The sequence below is a fragment of the Octopus bimaculoides genome, chromosome 16 (assembly GCF_001194135.2).
Source record: "Octopus bimaculoides isolate UCB-OBI-ISO-001 chromosome 16, ASM119413v2, whole genome shotgun sequence".
Taxonomy (NCBI): domain Eukaryota; kingdom Metazoa; phylum Mollusca; class Cephalopoda; order Octopoda; family Octopodidae; genus Octopus; species Octopus bimaculoides.
Genome location: NC_068996.1, coordinates 38,051,835 through 38,073,208, shown reverse-complemented (window position 1 = coordinate 38,073,208; position 21,374 = coordinate 38,051,835). Strand labels below are relative to the sequence as shown.

At 36.8% G+C, this 21,374-nt stretch overlaps 1 protein-coding gene and 1 long non-coding RNA gene across 4 annotated transcripts in view; one reads left to right on the top strand and one right to left on the bottom strand.

Moving 5' to 3' along the window:
- Positions 1 to 2,397: 2,397 nt before the first annotated feature.
- LOC106869511 (uncharacterized) lies at positions 2,398 to 12,469 on the bottom strand. Its single transcript, XR_001409406.2, has 3 exons — positions 12,045 to 12,469; positions 10,012 to 10,651; positions 2,398 to 3,120 (listed from the first exon to the last, which is right to left on the bottom strand). It is a non-coding gene; the product is annotated as an uncharacterized LOC106869511 (long non-coding RNA).
- The window catches only part of LOC106869512 (DNA fragmentation factor subunit beta), a 60,938-nt gene continuing 50,660 nt past the window's right edge, over positions 11,097 to 21,374 (top strand). The window contains exon 1 of one of the 3 annotated variants that reach the window (XM_014915278.2): positions 11,097 to 11,442. In XM_014915278.2, the coding sequence (XP_014770764.1) occupies positions 11,326 to 11,442 (117 nt within the window). In that variant the 5' untranslated portion in view covers positions 11,097 to 11,325. Of the gene's footprint in view, positions 11,443 to 12,936; positions 13,478 to 18,219; positions 18,262 to 21,374 lie in introns of those variants that run through there. The other 2 variants (XM_052973718.1, XM_052973717.1) reach the window with 2 other exon arrangements.

The window sequence follows — 21,374 nt, the reverse complement described above, 5'->3', positions numbered from 1 at the left end:
CTTGGGTCTTCTGGATATCAATATCTCTCATATATATATGGTATATATATATATATATATATATATATACACATATACAATACAAATGATATGTGAGCATATGCATGTATACATACATATATGTACATACCTACATCTACATGTATATATAGATGTATATCCGGGTACAGGACGTAAAAAAACATGGACAAAAAAGGAACGGGAACATAAATAAAGCACAAAAAAACGAACTTTTTTTACGGACAACAGAATGAACACATAGGAAAATAGATGAGCTACTTATGGAAGTTTTCCTTCATCAGCTGCCTCTATTCTAAACTAGGCGTTTTGATCATATATATATATATATATATATATATATATGATATATATCATCATATATATAATATATATATATATATATATATATATATATATAGTTATTTTTGTTGTTGTTTGTGTATGTATGTGTGCGTGTGTTTGTGTTTGTTTCTCTGTGTCTTTCAACATATAGACACAGCAACCTAGACTTTAAAAAAAGTCTTTCACTTTGAAGAATTTATGAAGGTACATGCATGATTAACATCTTTTTTTACCAGCAACACAGCGACTGGCAATGACCTATTATTTATAACATAGGAGATGATCTTCACAAGCCATTCAACAATAGCAGCTCAGCAAGCTAAGAGACATCAGCAACCATGGGTGATGATTAGAGGTGAATGCCTTCATATGATCAAGCCATATTTGATCATATAATCAAGTTATACTTTCTTACTTTGGGCAGCAAACATTAACGGCTTGTCAACAGCATTGGTGAAAGTTTGAGGTTCTGCTGTAAATGTTTTACTGTGGACATTGATACAATATTCTCTCCTAACTGAATCATTACAACAATGTAATCAAGTCAAAATCTTTCTTTTCACTACAGATCTTTGACCAGAATTATTAAAGATCTTCCCGAGGCTTTCTTAACAGTAATGTTTTTAATGTCATTTTTCCTTATCTCTCAGTATAATGCTTGTGGATTGGAAGCAAATTTATGATTTAAACTGCTTTGGTTGAAAATTTTTCTTTGATAACTAAGTTTTTCATTTAATGTCCTGAGTACATATATTACAGTAATTAGCTTTCCCTTAAGAGCTTGATGTGAAGAATTGCCAAACAGTTTCATTATTTTTTGTATAAGATGTAAGTTGGTGAGATGTGAACTTATTATTACCCTTTAAGTTTTATTATCATAGTTAACCATCCAGATTAGCTTTCTATATTTTCAGAGCAGTTTTTCTTTATACCCCATTCAGCAATTATTAATATTGTTCTTTGTAATTCACCAACAACAAATATCTTTATGTCCAGCAATATTACAATTAAGTGATTATGAATTTGCATCAGTTCTTATTTATGCAACCCACAAAATGTGTCATCATTGACCAGCTCAACTGAAGCAACAGCAAATCCCTCATGACACAGTAATTAGTATTGGTACCTTATGCTTTTTCTCTCAAACCAGGCTTAAAAATAATTGAAAAAATACAATCTGTCCAGATTTCCAAAAAGTTGGCTCAGAATTTCAGATTGGCTGGGATACAAGGGATTTTGATGAACCAGAATCACCCTCTTGAAACTGGGACAAATGATAACCATCCATCCATCTGTTTATCTGTACAGCCATCTGGCCATCCATCTATCTGTCCATACATACATATATGCATACATACTACACTCTCTGAGTGGTTGGTGTTAGGAAGGGCATCCAGCTGTAGAAACTCTGCCAAATTTAGATTGGAGCCTGGTGTTGCCATCCGGTTTCACCAGTCCTCAGTCAAATCGTCCAACCCATGCTAGCATGGAAAGCGGACGTTAAACGATGATGATGATGATGATGATGATACATACATTCATACATACATGCAGACAGACAGGCAGACAAAAGTGACTATATTGAAACCAATGAGTCAAAAGAACATTGGTTTAACTTAAAAATTAGAACAGCCACCAAATTAAAATACAACCAGCCAGATATTGTGTGGGATCACAAAGAATAGATACGTTCTGTTGTGGAAATCAGCTGCAACCAATGTAGTTAGAAAAATACAAGAGGAAGAGAACATCTGTAAGCTGTTGATAAGGAGTTTGCAAATCCAGTAACCAAGACACATTTTCAGCTTTATGTTCATTATTTCTGGAGCAACAGGATACATACCAACCCATCTGAAATAAAGTGTGGCTGTACTTGGAATCTTGGGGAGTGAGTGGTTAGGTTTTGGATTGCCATTATAGCTCTTAGTTACTCATTTGAAATATCTGAAGCAAGACTCCAACCAGGATCTGAAACTAAAATCCTCTATTTTACTCATATGCAAAACCCACTATATTCAGAATTGTTCCTGCAATAAAAAGCAAACAACAACAAAAAAAAAAACATAAATATTTATTGAAAAACCAGATGACCTAAGAAAAGCCAATTGGTAACAGAGAATCTTCTTGGGCTGAGAGAAAAAAGGGAGTTTTCTGAATTCTGAATGATTCACACATATAAATAACTGTGAACATTAGGCTTTATATAAGACATCTTTTCCTTGAAACATGGAGAGAGGCTGCAGAGCTAGGATGAATAAAGTCATGTCACAGTCAAATTATTAAAACAGCTGGAAGAGTGCAATCAAATCACTGATGACAACTGATCAAGACATCTTTCATACTTTTATTTTAGTCTTTTTTTTTTGTTACTGTTTCAAATAAGCTAATATAATTCCAGAGAACTACAAGACTTTTCACTACCAAATTTAATTCTTCTTTCCTCTTGTGCATGCATGCACGTGCACGCACACACACACGTGCATGCACATATGTGTAGGAATATAAACCTTCTTTTCTATGTGTATTCACATTCTTTTTGCTTTTCACACACACACACACGTGTTGTAAACATGAACTTTTCGGTTGTTGATCTATGAATAGATAAATCAATCTACATATTTTATAACTTTCTTCTTTGTACATTAATGTCTGTAAAACTTGTTCTGGAGTCATTGTATCCAGTTTTCATATGTCAGTGACTAAGCAAATTGTGATACACTTTTTATATTTCATTTTGCTATGACATTTCATACGTATTTTATTTTATTTTTGATTTATCTGTTAAAAAAAGAAAATGATTTATTTTTAGAATATCAAAAAGTGCATGTACTTTTATAAATGTATTAAAAAAAAGGATTAATTTTTCTGAAATGACTATTTTGAAACAGTTTTAACACAATAACTTCAACAATTTTAACATGTTTGAATTGTAATAGGTTAAAAGTGAAAACAACCTGTGTGACATGTCTATTAAATGATGACAGTAACCTTCTTTTCATTTGCTGAATAACATTTCTCCTTCCCATGTTTCCTCCCACACCCCTTTCCCAGTTTTTAGAGATGTGTTGATGTATGCTGCATACAAGAGGTAAGGTAGAGAGGAGCTTCATCCAGGGTCCTCACAGGTAAGGTACATAGGTATAAAATCTTCTGGGAAGGTAACAGTGACGGAATAGGTGGTGTGAGCATACTCCTTGCAGAAAAATGTGTGGATAAGGTCATAGAGGTAGTCAGGGTGTGCGATAGATTGCTTAAGCTCAGGCTAGTCTTGCAGAATAGTATAGCTACAATTATCTCTGCCTACACCCCACAAGTGGGTCTACCAAATGAACAGAAGGACCACTTTTATGATATTCTTCTGCAGGCTACCTCAAAGATGAATGACAATGATCTCATCTTTGTGGCTGGAGATTTTAATGGGTGTGTCAGATGGCAACCTGGTATCTTCCATGGTGGTCATGGAGGCCATGGAATTGGTTCCCAAAACGAAGAGGGAACTAGGCTACTGGAGTTCTGTGATGCAAGCAACCTATTGATCTGCAACAACAATTTCAGGAAGCCAGCCATCTGATAACCTATCAATCAAGTGATTCTGCTAGCCAGATTGATTTAATTCTCACCAGACAGTGGGATGTGTGGTTGTTCTTAAATACAAAGACCCTTCCTGGTGAAGAATGTATCTCCCAGCATAGACTAGTCACTAGTGACTTTAGACTCAAGGCCAGAAAGATGCCAAGGAGCAGACCAATCTGGAAAAGAAAGATTTGGAAGCTTAAGAACCCTTCACATGGTTAGAGATTTAGGGACATCCTAATCAAGAAATTTGATGGGAGGGAGGAGGAGCTACTGACTTTTGACATAGAGGGCAACTGGGAATTCTTGAGGGAAAGCTTGCTGAGTGCCATGGGTCAAATCTGTGGCTAGTGCAAAGTCCCCTCAAGACTTAGGGTAACGTGGTGGCGGAATAGACAGGGCCATTAGAGCAAAGAAACAGGCCTGGAAGAGTGGGAATAGCAGAGAACTGTATCAGATAGCCAGAAAGGAAGCTAGGAGACAGGCATATATTGCCAGGGGAGAAGCAGAAAAGAAGTTTGTCAATGTTCAGCGACATGAAGACCAAAGAACTGAGTGAAAGGTAGACTGTGTTTCAGATTGAAAGACAATGTTTGAGAGAAAATTGTGATGTCATAGGAGAGAAATGTGTTTGCATGGATGATGGTGCACTTGCATTTAATGATTCTGCAAAGAAAGAGGCTTGGAGATGCCATTATTAAAGTCTGCTGAATGTGGAGAATGAATGGGAGAAGGAGAGCCCGGCAAATGTTGACCCAATTGAGGGATCAGCTACCCAAATCGACAGTACCCTGGTAGATAAAGCAATTAAGGATATGAAGACTGGGAAAGCCCCCAGCCCATTAGGAATCACTGCTGAGATGCTTAAAATATCTGGTGGAGTGATTTATGGTCTAGTCACCTGTATTATAAATCAGATAGTTCACAAAAGAGTTATACCCAATGACTGGTATAGCAGCACCATAGTCAGCTGCAACAAAGGTAAAGGTGATGCTTTAAATAGAAATAACTACAGAGTTTCAAATTGCCTGATCAGGTGGTGAAAGTCACTGAGAGGGTCATAGCCCACTAATTAAGGAGAAAGTTAGCCTAAATGCAGTTTGGTTTTGTGCCAGGCAGAAGCACCACTGTCGCTATATTTCTGGTAAGGCGATTGCAGGAGAAATTCCAAGCTAAAGATAAACCTCTGTACTTGGCTTCTGTATGCTGATGACCTTGCTCTAATAGCTAAGTCACTATCAGAACTAGAGAAGTTTTATGTGTGGAAGTAAGGTCTAGAATTGAAGGGCCTTAGAGTCAATCTAGCAAAAACCAAAGTCCTAGTAAGTAGGAAGGCAGACAAATCACAAGCCCTTTCAGGTAGATGGCCCTACTCGATATGTAGAAAAGACGTAGGTAGAAACTCCATAAGATGTACCTGAAGTAAGTTATGGACACATAAGAGGTCCAGCAATATCAAAGGAAGGCTATCCGGGAAGATAGTTTTTGTGCGACAGAAGCACAGGGGCAATAAACATCGAAAATGTACAAAAAACAGATTCCATCACATTCCAAGGGTAGAAACTAGAAGTAGCTGATAGTCTGTGGTGGAGGTGGATGCTCGGAGAGTGTAGCTGCTAGAAAAAGAATAGCCTGGGCAGAGTTTAGAAAGCTCCTACCTTTGCTGGTAACAAAGGACCTCTCGCTCAGAGTAAAAGGTAGACTGTATTATGCATGTGTGTGAACAGCCATGCTACATGGCAATGAAACATGGGCCATGGCTGCTGAGGACATGTGTTGGGTTGAAAGAAATGAAGCTAGAATGATCTGCTGGATGTGTAATGTCAGTACACATATAAAAGAGAGTGTAAGCGCCCTGAGAGATAAGTTGGACATAAGAAGCATTAGATGTGGTGTGTAAGAGAGACAACTGCACTGGTATGGTCATGTGTTACGAATGTATGAGGACAGCTGAGTGAAGAAGTGTCACGCCCTAACAATGGAAGGAACCTATGGAAAAGGTAGACCCAAGAAGACCTGGGATGAAACATGACCTTCGCACTTCGGGCCTCCCAGAGGCAATGACAAGAGACTGAGACCTTTAGAGATATGTTGTGATTGGGAAGACCCAGAAAGTAAAGCAAGATTGCAGCTGTGGCTGATACCAGTGTCGCATATCCAGCCCATTTAAAAGTACCCTTGAATTGCCAGGCAACACGCTCTGCTTTAGAAAACCTATTGTGTCAAGTGAAATAGTAATCATGGCCAATGCTAGTGCCGTCTGACTGGAACCCATGCTGGTGGCACGTAATAAGCACCATTCAAATGTGGATTGATGCCAGTGCTGCCTGACTGGCTCCCCGTGCTGGTGGCATGTAAAAAGCACCATCTGAACGTGGTCAACGCCAGTGCCGCCTGACTGGCTCCCATGCCAATGGCATGTAAAAAGCACTATCTGAACATGGCTGATACCAGTGCCACCTGACTGGCTCCTGTGCTAGTAGCATGTGAAAAACACCCACTACACTCTCAGAGTGGTTGGCATTAGGAAGGGCATCCAGCTGTAGAAACCTTGCCAGATCAGATTGGAGTCTGATGCCACCTCCTGGCTTGCCAGTCTTCAGTCAAACTGTCAAACCCATTCCAGCATGGAAAACGGACGTTAAACCATGATGATGATGATGATGATAGAATATGACAATTTGTTTGCAGAGTTTTCTATGCTGAATGAAGGTAGGTTAGATATTAAAAACCTTTTGAAGTTGCAAAAGCACAAATCACTTCTCATTGTTGGTTCATTACCATTTTGTCTAAGTCAGAAATAATCAAATTGGAAATTCTCATTGCTACTAAAAAATTCTCTTTTGCTTTGCATACTGTTTCTCATAATTTGATTTTCATAACATCCAGCAGTTTGTAAAAGTTACTCAATAGAATTTTTGAGCCAAACTTTCATCTTATGCAGACGAAAAGTGAAGCCATAATTTTAAATGTATTTGCATAAATGGTTAAATCTAAGTTTGGTAAAGATCTTGCAGTGGCAGATTTTGTGACAATTTTGATAGATGTTTCAAATCAAAAAGATGTTAAGGTACTTTTAAATATTCAATATTACATTTCCAGAAGGCAGTCAGCTGGCAGAATCTTTAACATGCTGGACAAATAGCTTAGTAGCATTTTGTCCAACTTTATGTTCTGAGTTCATATTTCTCCAAAGCTGACTTTGACTTTCATCCTTTCAATAATATGAGTACCAGTTGTGCACTGGGACCAATGTAATCAACAAAACCACTTCCCCAAAAATTTTAGGTCTTGTAGCTAGAGCAGAAAGGATATTACATTCCTGATCAGGAGTACAAGTCAAATTTTTTGATATGTGTACTGTTCCAGTTGAGAATTCTGAGATTTGACTAATCTTAGTTATTGACAATCACAGGTTGATGAAAAAAAGATACTACATTTTGTGGAAACAACTACAACACAAATTTTGGTGGAGTAAATCAAAAAAGCAAGAACTGAACTTAGAAGGGATTTCATTAGGATAGGCTTTGGGACATACATTGTGTGTAACTGTCTTCAAAAAGCTATTAGTTTATTACCAGCTGATATAAAAGCACTTATGAAAAGTTTCTTAATATTTCTCACATATTCATAGTTCATGTAACACAGGTAAAAGAAATTTATAACTTTGCAGAAGTGGAATGCAAAAAGCTATTAAAACATGGGAACACCCAGTTTTTCAATTCATTCAACTACTCCTTGTAGTTGAATGAATTCTTTTGATTTTTGTTGGCTTGAAATGTCACTTTTTCCCAGGAATATCACCCAGAAATGATGAACCAATTCTTTGAAAAGGATTCTAGAGAAATATATTTGTAACAGACAGCTACCAAATACCCAAGCCAAGATTCAAAATCAAATCCACAGTTTCAATCAAACAAGTCCTTGGCCAATTGTTCTCACTTTTTGCACTAAGTAATTAATGAGAATAAGTTGACTTCTTAAACCTTTTCAAGTTATTTGAAGGTCAAGCCTGATTAGAGAGGAAGAATCCCTTGTTTTTAGCTTAATCTGAATTAGTTAGATAGATATAAAAATGCAACAACAAATATGTTCATTCTCTTTGGTCACTTGGTGTCTAGCCAAAGACCACACATCATTTTCTTCCGTCCTTTTTCTTTTCATTGATGATAGAGAAGTAATATCATTATATGAAGGATGATACAGCACTTATCATTTCTATCTGCCTTGACTCTCTTGCTCTTTCCCTCTCTCTCTAGCAGTCTCAGAGATGAAAATAGCTAGCATAAAGAATAGACTGGAGATCTACAAATAATTTGTGTATACGCAAATAGCTATAAAAAGTTATTTTCTATATTTTAATGAATAACACAATAATTATATTAATAAATGGTCATTTCTCCAATGCAATTAAACCTCATTGTTATATATTTATGGTTTGTACATGGATAGTTTAGGCTTTTCAACAAATCATTACTGGTTATGGAGAAGAACAATTTCAATGCAACAGATATCAAACTAAAATTCCATAATCTTATTAGAAATATATAAAAAAAGATATGGTGAAATTGTGCCCCAAAATTCAAAGAGGAATCTTGCTGTCTCTCATACTTAGATCAACGGAAAGAGAACTTTGAACAAAGGTAGAAGATTTGATGTGGTTACATTCTTACAAAACACACATCATTATCGTTTAACGTCCACTTTTCATGCTAGCATGGGTTGGACGATTTGACTGAGGACTGGTGAACCAGATGGCTACACCAGGCTCCAATCTGATTTGGCAGAGTTTCTACAGCTGGATGCCCTTCCTAATGCCAACCACTCCAAGAGTGTAATGGGTGCTTTTATGTGCCACCAATACGAAGGCCAGTCAGGTGGTACTGGCAATGGTCACGCTCAAAATGGTGTATTTTATGTGCCACCTGCACAGGAGCCAGTCCAGTGGCACTGGCAATGACCTCGCTCAAATGTCTTTTCACGTGCCAGGAAGGCGACGCTGGGAACGATCACGCTCAAATGGTGCTATTTACGTGCCACTGGTATGGGAGCGAGAAAGCTGCTCTGGCAATGATTACACTCGGATGGTGCTCTTAGCGCTCCACTGGTACAGGTACCATCACGATTTCGCTTTCACTTGCCCCAACAGGTCTTTGCAAGCCGAGTTTAGTGTCCAATGAAGGAGAGATTGGCATGGGGGCCAGTCGTTGAATTCAGTTCGATTTCGATTTCACTTGCCTCAACAGGTCTTCGCAAGCGGAGTTTAGTGTCCAATGAAGGAAAGGTACGCATAAGTGGGCTGGCTACACCCCTGGCAGAGGCCTTGGATGATGGTCTCATTTGGCTTGCCGGGTCTTCTCATGCACAGTATATTTTCAAAGGTCTCGGTCACAAGTCATTGCCTTGATGAGGCCTAATATTCGAAGGTTGTGCTTCACCACCTTATCCCAAGTCTTCCTGGGTCTACCTCTTCCACAGGTTCCCTCAACCGCTGGGGTGTGGCACTTTTTCACACAGCTATCCTCATCCATTCTCACCACATGACCATACCAGCGCAGTCGTCTCTCTTGCACACCACAACTAATGCTTCTTAGGTCCAACTTTTCTCTCAAGGTACTTACACTGTCGAGTATGCACAGACATTATACATCTATCGGAGCATACTGGCTTCATTCCTTGTGAGCTTACGCATGTCCTGAGCAGTCACGGCCCATGTTTCACTGCCATGTAGCATGGCTGTTCGTACACATGCGTCATACAGTCTGCTTTTTACTCTGAGTGAGAGACCCTTTGTCACCAGCAGAGGTAAGAGCTCTCTGAACTTTGCCCAGGCTATTCTTATATCCAGAAGAGAAGTAATATCACAGCCCTGATTAAGGATGCATTGTTGTTAAAGCAAAGTGTCAAGGATTACAACAAGTGGAGAGCCCTGGAAAAGGGCAAGCTTTAAGAATAGTAGAAAATGCAGTTTATGTCAAGCTAAGAAAAGAATTAATAATAATTAAAAAAACCTTTCTACAACCAGACACCTACCTAAATTGAATGAGCGAGATTTTCTGCTCATGCATACATGAGAGAAAAAATATTATTGCTTACCTGCAGGCTCCACCATGATTATAAATTCAAGGACTTCCACTATCAGTTTTTCACCATCACAACCTGAGAGTTCAATAAAGATCTGACCACACCATACCACACACATCAACATACCTATGCGTATGCATCCATACATGAGGTTACGGTTTTATGCACCCTACACATGTATCAACCCCTCCAAAAAGAAAAAGAATACCTACACTCATTTCGACCCCACCTATCTCTTAGGCAATCACAACTTACACAAGCTTCAGGAGGGGTGGAACAAGGGACATGACTCATGGTGAGTCCCTCCCATAATTGTGATTTTGTTTTATTTTTATCAAAGAATGCTAAACTGGCCATCTCTGATGAGCACTGTTATTAGATGATATCTGATTGTGTAATATTTTGTGCAAAACTGATTAGTAAGATCAGCTAGAATAGGTCTATAATAGTATATTTTTATTGATATTCTTCTGCTATTTTTAGATATATCAGTGCCTGTTTTTTTTTAATTAATGGATTGTTAGACAATATATGCATGCATGCATGCATCATGAATGCATCATGCACACATACATACATAAAAACAAACAAACAAAGTTTTGTCCAACTAAACTCTTCAAGGCAGTACATCAGCATGGCCTGAGTCCAATGACTGAAACAAGTAAAAGATAAAATATATATATATGAGACATACACAAATCATTATTACTTTTCTAAGCACCAAGAATATTGAAATAAATGATGAAAGTTTCAAGAGGCAGTACGTGTGTGTGTGTGTGTGGGGGGGGGACGGCATTTGAAAAATTTGAATTTTCGATTCTTTTTTTAAAATTGTTATCTTCCATGTTTTTAATATACAATTGGATATAAATTCGACACGTTAAAAAAAAAAATCGATTGGTTGCATTCTCTGGAGAGAAGAGGGTATAGTTGTACAATATTAAAACTTTGAGTTTTAAAAGTTTTTGGTCTCTAGAATCCTAATTTCTGATATTTTAAACAGAAATTCGAAAAAATTTCAAGAAAAAAAAAAATGTTGCAGATGGATGGATGGGTGCGGGGTGAGGTGATCGTTCTTGTTCTGAAACTCCGTCCTAAATATATTAATCCACAGAATGGTCACAGGTGAAAACGCATTTTCAACATAGGCTAACTCGATCACGACTGACTTGATGCGACACAACAACCTGTGTTTCGTTTTAGACAGCGGTCTAATTGTTTAGGAGTTAAGTATTATGGAAATCACCGGAAGCATTGTCAAACAATAAGAGGAAGTAATTTAAAATATAAAAGTGGAGTGCTTGCTGGAGCCATAATTATACCCAAATGGAGTGGTTTCAAATGAACAGACCATACAAAATCCGAGGTATACAAGATCAGAAGTATGGAGTCTCGGTCAATAGTTTGGGCAAATTAATTTCGGAGGGAAGTGAAAAATTGAATGTAAGTCCCCACTGGTTACTTTTGATGTTACCGGGATAAATCATAAACATTGTGTGAATGCATGTGCGTGTTTGTGTGATGATCGCTTATAAGCATTAAGCTTATAATATATATATATATATATATATATCTGTATGTATATCTGCGTGATAAAAGTGCATTCATTGCATTTTGGGGGCCTCCATCAGTTTATAAGAATAGTCAAATCGATGTATTTTATTAGGTATATGATTCAACTCACTCCAAGATGAAGCTAGAAACGTATGACACGTTCGATAGTATTTATAACAATATTTTTTCTACTTGTGTATACATATCTTACAGTTGTGAAAGTATAACCAAACGAAATTGAATCAATATAGTCCCGGTTTTTGTTTTACGTTTAAGTGAATTATTTATATCTTTGAATCAGCAATGTATACAAAGCAAAGCATTTTAATCTTTAGATGACTTTCTAAAAAATGAGATCTGAAGTGATGCTCAAATTTGACTTCTGTCTGATATATAAGAAAGGGAATAATTACGAATGAAGAGAGGAAACAATTACGAATGAATATGTAGAAAACAATCAAGATCGATAAAAGATGATCGGATCGCCTTACTGTGTACTTCACCGCATCTAGAATTTCTACATCGTTCGACCTGCTTAGAATAGCAATCAAATTTCTCCAAAACACACCTTTTTGGTTACCCCCCCCCAAAAAAAAAAAAAAACTCATTGTCCAAATATAGCCCTATACAAAAAGACGGGAAGGTCTTGGCTTATATGCATTTTATGAAAGGTCTAAGCAATCTTGTTCAAAGCAGTCGATTTCGTACAACCACGGCGACAATAACGAAACGGAAGTGACGTAGCAGCCGACTCTTATCGTGTATAAACGCAGGTGTTTGTACACAATGACGTTCTCTCCTATTGTTTACACGTGATAGTAGCTAAAATTAAGTTGAATTAATTACCTTTGTACTATATTTTATAAATATAGAAAAATTACACCTAAGAATTCACTACGGGTGTAAAAACTAACGGTGTAGTAATTTCAGATTCCTCTTACCCCCATTTAGTTTGCATCTTGGTAACTTGTAATTGCATTCTTTAAATTATTTCCGTTGGTAATTCGAGATCGTTTCATCATAACCCTATGATTTTAGACAAGTCACTTTAAATCCTTCCCCAAATGTTCGTCGCGCTAGTGGCAAAGAAAAAAATTATTATTTTTATTTATTATCATTAAGAAGGCGACATGCTGACTGAAACGTTAGCACACCGGAGAAAATGCTTAATAGCATTTCATCCTTCTTTACGTTCCGGGTTCAAATTCCATCGAAATCGACATTACCTTTCATTCTTTCGGGGTCGATAAATTAAGTACCAGTCAAGTACTGGGGTCGATGTGATCAACTATTTTCTTCCCTTCAAGTTCCAGGCTTTGCGCTTATAGTAGAAAGGATTATTATTATCATTAAGGTGGTGAGTTGGCAGCATCGTAAGCATTTTGTCCGTCTTCAAATTTCACCTAGATCGACTTTGCTTTTCATCTTTTTGGAGTCGATAAAATAAGTGCCAGTTTGAAAACCGGAGTTGATGTTATCGACTTACCCCCTCCCTCGAAATTGTTGGCCTTGTACCAAAATTTGAAACCATTATAGTAGTACTCTTTCGGTAAAAGTCTATGATGTCATTAATGAGACAGCTAAACAGTCAAACACGCACTCGCGCATACACTCACTTACGACTAATGACTCGAAACGTTGCCGATATTTTTTCGTTTTCTTTTACTATCAATATGAATAATTTACAAATAGCATCAGAAAAACTAGAGATTTTTGTCAAGGGAGATAATGTGCTAGATCAATAATGTGTAAGTGTTTCCTATGTGTGTACGTGTTGGGTACACGTGTATTTGTATATAAATACGTGTCATTGACATTTAAAGTGAACAAATATATTTGTTTTGTATATATATACATGTTCGCATTCAAAGTGCATTAATACATTTTGTTTTGTATATAAATATAATTTGTTTACATCGTAAGGGTATGTGATTTAATCCAAATCAATTTCTCAAAGAAAAATCAATGTTTATATTCTTTAAAAAGTGCAAAGTGAGAATGATTGATGTTCAAAGTTTTCTTTTTGATTTTTTTCGTTTGTTTTTTAAGGTAGGGTGTGGCAAAATTAATAGCCGGGGTAAAATGAGTAACTTTTGATTTCACGTTATTTTTTTCTCAATCTGTTTGAAATCATTACATTGCAAGTGTGGTAATTCCGAAACATAGCCAGGTGGCAGGTCCTCTGTTTTCAAAAAACTTTTTCTCAACTTCGACCCGATTGTAACTGTGGTTGCTAATAAAATATCTGGATAATTTTTGGTGTTTAACAAACAATATTCTTTTCTCTGTTGGATTACAAGTCAATTTTTTCCCACAATATTGTCTAATTTGATCATTTTCAAGTTTGCAAAAAAAAAAAAAAAAAAAAAAAAAAGGTCTAAAATAGAGTAATATGAATAATAACTAATTTCAATAATTTCTTCACTTGAACTGCATGAAGCGTAAATATATTTTAACGGGGATAAGTTGCGTTGATGAATCACGTTAGTTTGAGTTTTAATATAAGTGTGTATGTAGATAAAACAAAACCAGGAAGATTAAATACGATGATTTCTTCAATCCGTTAAAGATCATTAACATGACAAGCTTGATGGAATAAATACACTTTGAAATATACTGTCAGAAAATATACATAAGGTTTGTCATTCAGTTGGTACATGATGTATGCAGTGTAGAACAGGAAAACAAGTACTTGACATGACTTCTGCTAGAAGACTGGAACAGATCTATGCATCGTTGATTTCATACGTGCTATTTTCCCCTGATCTTCTTTCATTTGATCTAGTTCACTATTTTTGTTACATTTTAAGATTAGTATTTTGAGTTATAAGGTATAATATTTATTTTAGCAAATTCAGGGACGGAGATAGTCTATTACATTGACCCCAGTTCTCAACTGATACTTATTTTATCGACTTTATCGATCCCTAAAGAATGAAAGGCAAAGTCGACCTCGGTGGAATTTAAACTCAGAATGTGAAGACGGATGAAATACCGCTAAGCATTTCACCTGGCATGCTGGTTCAGGCTATCTTTTGGTGGCAGGGGGTTAACTTGAAATGGTGGTGGTGGTGGAAGGTTAACTTGAAGTCTTTAATAACACCAGTATGCTGATCCTGACTTCAAATTACGCGAGCGGTGTTCCTGTTATCCATCTCTGATTTCGCCAAAGTACATTCCATTTGTTGAGTTGTTAATAGCATTTAAGTTAAAATCAGTCTCCTCAGATATAAACTTTTATCAGAATCACACCCCTTAAACCACTTACTGGCCCCCACACATAAATAGTAAACGCACTTTCTCTTTTCTTTCGGTAAAAGTTTTACATGGTTGGGTGGTGGAAAAAGAATGGGATCTTTTCAATCTGACCGACAGATTTTTATATTAATCAACTCTCCCTAAATTTCTTTGTCTCTCTCTTTCTATTTTTCCTTCTTTCTCTCTCACTCTATCTCTGTCTTCACCACAGCCTCCACCGTCTCTGTGCCTATTATTACTCTCACCCCAGCACGAGGAAGTGTCATTGAATAGTGAGAGAGGGGGGTCAAAGTGTGACACACTGACACACAGAGATTAGTTTTCACATTTATTATATTATATTTATTATATTATATTATATACTGAGTGGTTGGCGTTAGGAAGGGCATCCAGCTGTAGAAACTCTGCCAAATTAGATTGGAGCCTGGTGTTGCCATCCGGTTTCACCAGCCCTCAGTCAAATCGTCCAACCCATGCTAGCATGGAAAGCGGACGTTAAACGATGATGATGATGATGATGATATATATATATATCAGTCAGTAGTTCACACATCCAAAAAGAAGTTCACTCTAAAACTTTAGTGCTGTAATACTTAGAGGGTTGTCCCTTATGACTAGTTAGAAAGTAAACTAAACATAGCTTTTGCACCTATAAATCTCTTTGTGCTATAGGTGACTCATGAAATTCATTGAGTGGAGGCTCATAATCTCTCTGCAACTGGAGGGAGAAAGATGTGTTGGTCAGTTAGGGTTGTAAATAAATAATTCCAAAATGAAATTCTACTGTATGACAATACTTGTGGACGAGGTCAAATTATCCTCTTTTGATCGGTTCCAGTTGGATCTAAAAAAGTCAGTGTATGGACGATTACTTCCCCTAGTCATCAAATGAGGAATTCTATGTTTTTAACATGAATTTCCTCTGATAAGGGCACCTACTAAACATCTCTTTTTTGGAGTTTAAGAAAGTCCCCTCATCAAGTGAGTTTTTTCAGGATTCTTGCTCTCTTGAAGCAAAACTTACATTGTTCGCTCCTGTTGAGGTTTGGTCCTGGTTGTTCTAGGAGCTTCTATTTCATTATGTATGGTGTACCCTCCTATTTTAAATGCCATACATAGCTGGCCAAGGACGTGATGTTGTGGCTCTCTGGTATCCTAGAATAGGACCTGTGATTGTTAGGATATTGCTTGAACAGACTCTCTGCAGGTCTGACATATTTCTGTGCCTGTGCTCTTGTGGTATTGCAGCTATTGTTGTTGCTATTATTATTGCTGGTGCTGGTAGTTTCACTGCTGTTATTACTGGATGCAATGCTGGTGCTGTGGTTGTTGCTGTTGTTGCCACTATCTCTGCCACTGCATCCTGCTATTATTGGATGCATTGTTGATGCTGCTGCAGCTGTTGTTTTTACTATTACCTGATGTACTGTTGGTGTTACTGTCACCACAGTTGCAATTGTTGATGTTGCTGCCATTGTTGGATGTGTTGGCACTGTTGCTGTTGTCAATGCTGTCATGCTGCCATTGCTGCTCATAAACCATGACTTAGGAGTTGCGTTGACTCCCACCCCTCCCCACTGGGTACTCATTGCTAATCCTGCATGAGCATCCCGCTTCTGAACAGAGTTTAGGGGTGTTCACTGATACTTTTTAATGCTGGACACACGGCTGAAAGTGACCCTTAAATTGTATCTATTAAACAATCACCTGTACATGTGACTGTGTGAAATGTTTGTCCACTCACCTAAGGACTATCTTTCCCATGCAGATCTGGATATTGAGTGATAAGAGTGGAGCAAGTCAAACAACTGTACAGTGGTGCTTCCTTTCATTGGTATTAGGACCTGACATATAGATGTGGTCCTTAAACCATTGGTTGCCAAAGCCTCATTATAATAGAAGGCTGCATTTACTCCAGGACAAATTCGAAATCCTTTTACTGATACCCATCACTTGGGTGGCCGGAAGCTGTGTTGATAAAGGACAACCTTTTGTTTGGTTTGCAGTAGGGTCTGATTGAACAGGTACCAAGGTTTAGCATAATGTCTATAAAGTCAACAGTGGTAAGAATGGTTTCAATTGTAAGGCCAAGAGAGTTAAGAGTATGAATTAGATCCTTTCTAATCCTATCTAGGTATGCCCATTAGCACCGCTAGAGATGGCTAAAGCTTCATCTCTGTATAGACCAAAGAGGACTGATGGAAACTTCTTCATTAAGGTGTCCAATATATACAATCCTATGAGGTTGCAGATATTCATGCTGCTGAAGGTCCCCATCACCACATCGAAGAGCCTACTTGGTCAGTTTGTTTGACCCAAGCCAAACCTTTATTGAACAGCAACATTTTCTTAGCATGCATAATTGCATCTATATCTTTATCACTAATGGTAGTAAAATTCCTAGTGAACGTAAGCTCCTTAACTAGTAACTCCTTTGATATAAACAAATAAAAATCTGCTATATAAAATTGGGTAAACCTTGCTCTGCTTCTACCCTGGTTAGCTTTAATCCATGAAATAACTTCATTGATATTATGCCATAAGGATGGATTGATTGCCCTCCTTATGTAATTTTTAAGATCTTTCTCAGTATATGTTTGTTTGTCAGCCTGATTTCCTGTTTAGCTGGGTTAATCAGGCAGCATTTTGGGTTAGAGGTGAAGTTTGGTTTTTTTGTCTTTGATGATGACAAGGGGCATTTCTCTTAGTTAATACTTCCACCTTATTAACTGCCCTGAGAGTGGTTAACTGTTTGGCCTTGTTGTTTACATTTTATAGGAGCAGGGCTGGTTGTGTGGTAGAAAATTTGCTTCCAACCACATGGTTCTGGGTTCACTCCCAGTGCATAGAACCTTGGGCAAATGTCTTCTACTATAGCCTAAGGCTACCAAAAACCTCCTGAGTGGATTTGGTAGATAGAAACTGAAAGAAACTTCATTTCTTTACATAAGAGAAGAGGAATTATGTACATTATTTACATTATTTAGATTTGACAGATATATGAAGGGTGGAGGGTATATCAGCTGAAACGTTGTGTTAACAACAAACAAGATGAGGACAAATATCCGTCTAATGTACATAATGTCAATAATGAAAGAAGCTTGTTGTTTTTATATATGTGTGTGTGTGTGTTTGCTGTTTGGGAAAAGAGATTGATAGAATAAATACCAGGTTAAAGAAAACACAAATCAAGTACTGGAGTCAATTTGTTCAACTCAAATTCTTCAAGGCAGTGTCCCAGTATGGTTGCAGACTGAAACAATTAAAAGCTAAAAGATATATGTATGTATATTGTAGAAAATCAAGTAGCTGCAATGTCTATTTGGGAAAAGATCACTTTATTAATGTATTAAGCTAAAAACACAATATTCTTTAGAGTTAGGCAAAACAAAATCACTCTGGAAGCTATTACAAGTGTGACAGATGCACATCTACCTCGTCAGAGCTATGGTAGGTATGAAGTATATTATGTTTTTAAGACAGTGCATTGATAAAGAAATCTTTTTCTGGATGAACACTGCAACTACTGACTTTTCTATGATATACATACTTTAACTTAAAGCTTAAGTGTGTAATATGAATACAGAGTTTAATCTAGAGCTGCTTCTACTGCAAAATTTGAATTTAATCACATCAATGTGAAAGGATGAAATATTTTTTAGTAAAATTAAGCTGGAAGATTGCATGGAGCCTTTTCACCAAAAACAACCTGTAGAAATTTAAAAGATCACTAACCTAATTGTGTTGCTATTCCTACATTAATGCTTATTCACCTACCAAAGTCTGATGTAGAAGGGATAAGTAAAAAATTATCAACTGCTTTATTCCTATGCTTAAAAAGAAAAATGGATTCAGTTTCTGGTCTGATATCATTGAAGTAATTAACTGGTTGAAGGACATAAATGATAAAATAGAGAGCAATAGAAAAAAGATTGAGAAACTGCTTTAAAAATGTAAGCTTTTCTACTTTTTGAAATATGATTATAAAGAGGCTAGGTTTCTGAACATGACATTAGATCTAGATATAGGAATTTATCAAGCACATCACAAACCCAGTGAAAGTTTACATTATATGGATAAAATTATAACCATCCTAGCACTGTAATTAAATCCATAGTTAGGAGTGTTTCATATAGAATATCTAGGCTTTCTGCTAATAAGATTTTTTCTTAGAATACAGAACATTTTAATGCTGTTTTAGCCAGGGCCGGTTATATGGAAAAGATTTATATATATTCCCAAGGACAGAGATAATACCTAAGGACAGTGGACTACACTTGCAAAAGCAAAAGTATAATAAACATCTAGGTAATATTATTTTAATAATAAACATAGGATTATAAATATTTATAACACAATGGTAGAATAAATAAGGAAATAACAGTCCACACTAGAATTAATCAAAATTACTGTCAAGTTTAGAGAAGCAAATTGTCTAAATAACTTTGGATTTCCTTCAAAAAACCCTTGTACATACTGGGAAAATTCAGAAATTAGACCCAAATTAGGAATGAATAAATAAATAAACATAATAATGACAGGTTTAAGTCTGAGAAAAATCATTGCACACCATATAATTGTAAGAAAAACAAGCAATGTGGAATCAACCATACGAATCTAATTAATTTGAGGTGTATTTCCTAAACCTCTGACTGTTTGTTGGCTCCTTAAGCATCCATATCTTCCTTCTACAAACTATCTTGAGCTTTTTGGTCCATCTAGTTGGCAGGAGTGTAATCAGCCAATCACAATTGTGGGTAATCATATTAAGCTATCAGAGAAAGCTTGATGTCCAAACTGAGTTTCAAGTTATACAAATGGTAGGAGACAAAAAAAATATAGTTGATTAGAACAAAAAAGACAAAAAAAAGTTGAATGGCTTGAGTATAGGGCTTTCCTATAAGTAGGTTATCTCCCTTGGCTAGGCGGCGCTCCATGTAGATAATTAAACTTCCGCAGATTACCCACGCCATTGTTATTGTTTTACGTCTTATCATGGATATAAAGCAGCTTGATGATTCAGCTATCGAAGTACTTACTGTGCCTGAGTTAAAGAAATATTTAAGATTATATGGACAGTATGTTACTGGAAGAAAGGCGGACTTGACTGAAAGGTTGAAAGGAATAAAAATTCTGTCGATGAAGAATGTCAACAAAGTAAATTCATTGGACGATAAGTCTTAAGTATCGGACGATACTTCAGACAGGAATAAGCAGAAGCTTATATCTCCTCTCGGTGAAGTATTGCCTGATCTAAAGATCTTTGTAAGTTGCCGAATTTCACAGATAATGACATAATTATCTCGTGCTACGGATGAAAGCAAAGCAACAGTTAAGGAGTGGCATATTTTACCACGACAGACACGTACACAGCATTGAATACCACGATGTGAGTGAAAGCTGCTCTCACTGTATTGTCCGGTGTCTGGTAATCCCTTCAATACCGACATCAAACCAAAAAAAGAATCCTGACCACAGATTGTGGGTAATTATGTCAAAGGTCACTGGCAATGTGCATTCAGCTGATTGCAACTGTTAAAGCAAGTCACCGAGCATGCATACATGTCATACGGGAGAGTTCCAATCAGGGGTGGATAACAACCTTATAGGAACCCCCTATATATTGCAAAATTAAAATTTTGTGCAGTTACTAGTTATTTTTTGACTGACATTTATTTTGTTTCTATATTACTGCAGTATTTTGGTTTTGTTTCTTTAGTTCTATGGGACAATTACCATTGTTAAACACGAGGCTTTCTTGGTATATAAATTTAAAAGCATTGGAAAGTTCTGTGTCCTAGGTTCTTATTTCTTTATTGCCCACAAGGGGCTAAACATAGAGGGAACAAACAAGGACAGACAAACAGATTAAGTCGATTACATTGAACCCCAGTACGTAACTGGTACTTAGTTTATCGACCCCGGAAGGATGAAAGGCAAAGTTGACTTCAGTGGAATTTGAACTCAGAACGTAATGGCAGACGAAATACCGCTAAGCATTTCGCCCGGCGACGCTGGGCACAGGTGCCTTCACGATTTCGCTTTCCCCAATATTATCATCATCCTTGTCATCATCATTACCATGGCTGCCTTCATCATCATCAGTCTGTTTTTTTCTATGTTCAGCATCTCACACTTGTCATAGTCATTTGAATTCTCTTTAACAAGGACCAGAATCTTGAGATTATACTTCACCACTTACTTTGTTGTAATAAACATTGTTTTCTTTTGGAGCTGGGGCATGACTGGTTTAGGATTTTTATGACTGAGTGCTTTCTCTATTGCTGATCATTTCATGCTGTTGATTGGGTCAGAATATGTGAGAAATAATTAGTATTTAATGTACAGTTTAGCATTGCTTTTAGTATTACTTATCTTTTACTTGTTTTAGTCTTTGGACTGCAGCCATGGTGAGGCACTGTCTTGAAGGGTGCAGTCAAATAAATTGCTCCCAGTACTTACTCTGTTGGTCTCTTATGTCGAACTGTTAAGTTACAGGGGTGTAAATAAACCATCACTAGTTGTCAAGTTGTGGCAGCAGACATATATATATATATATATAT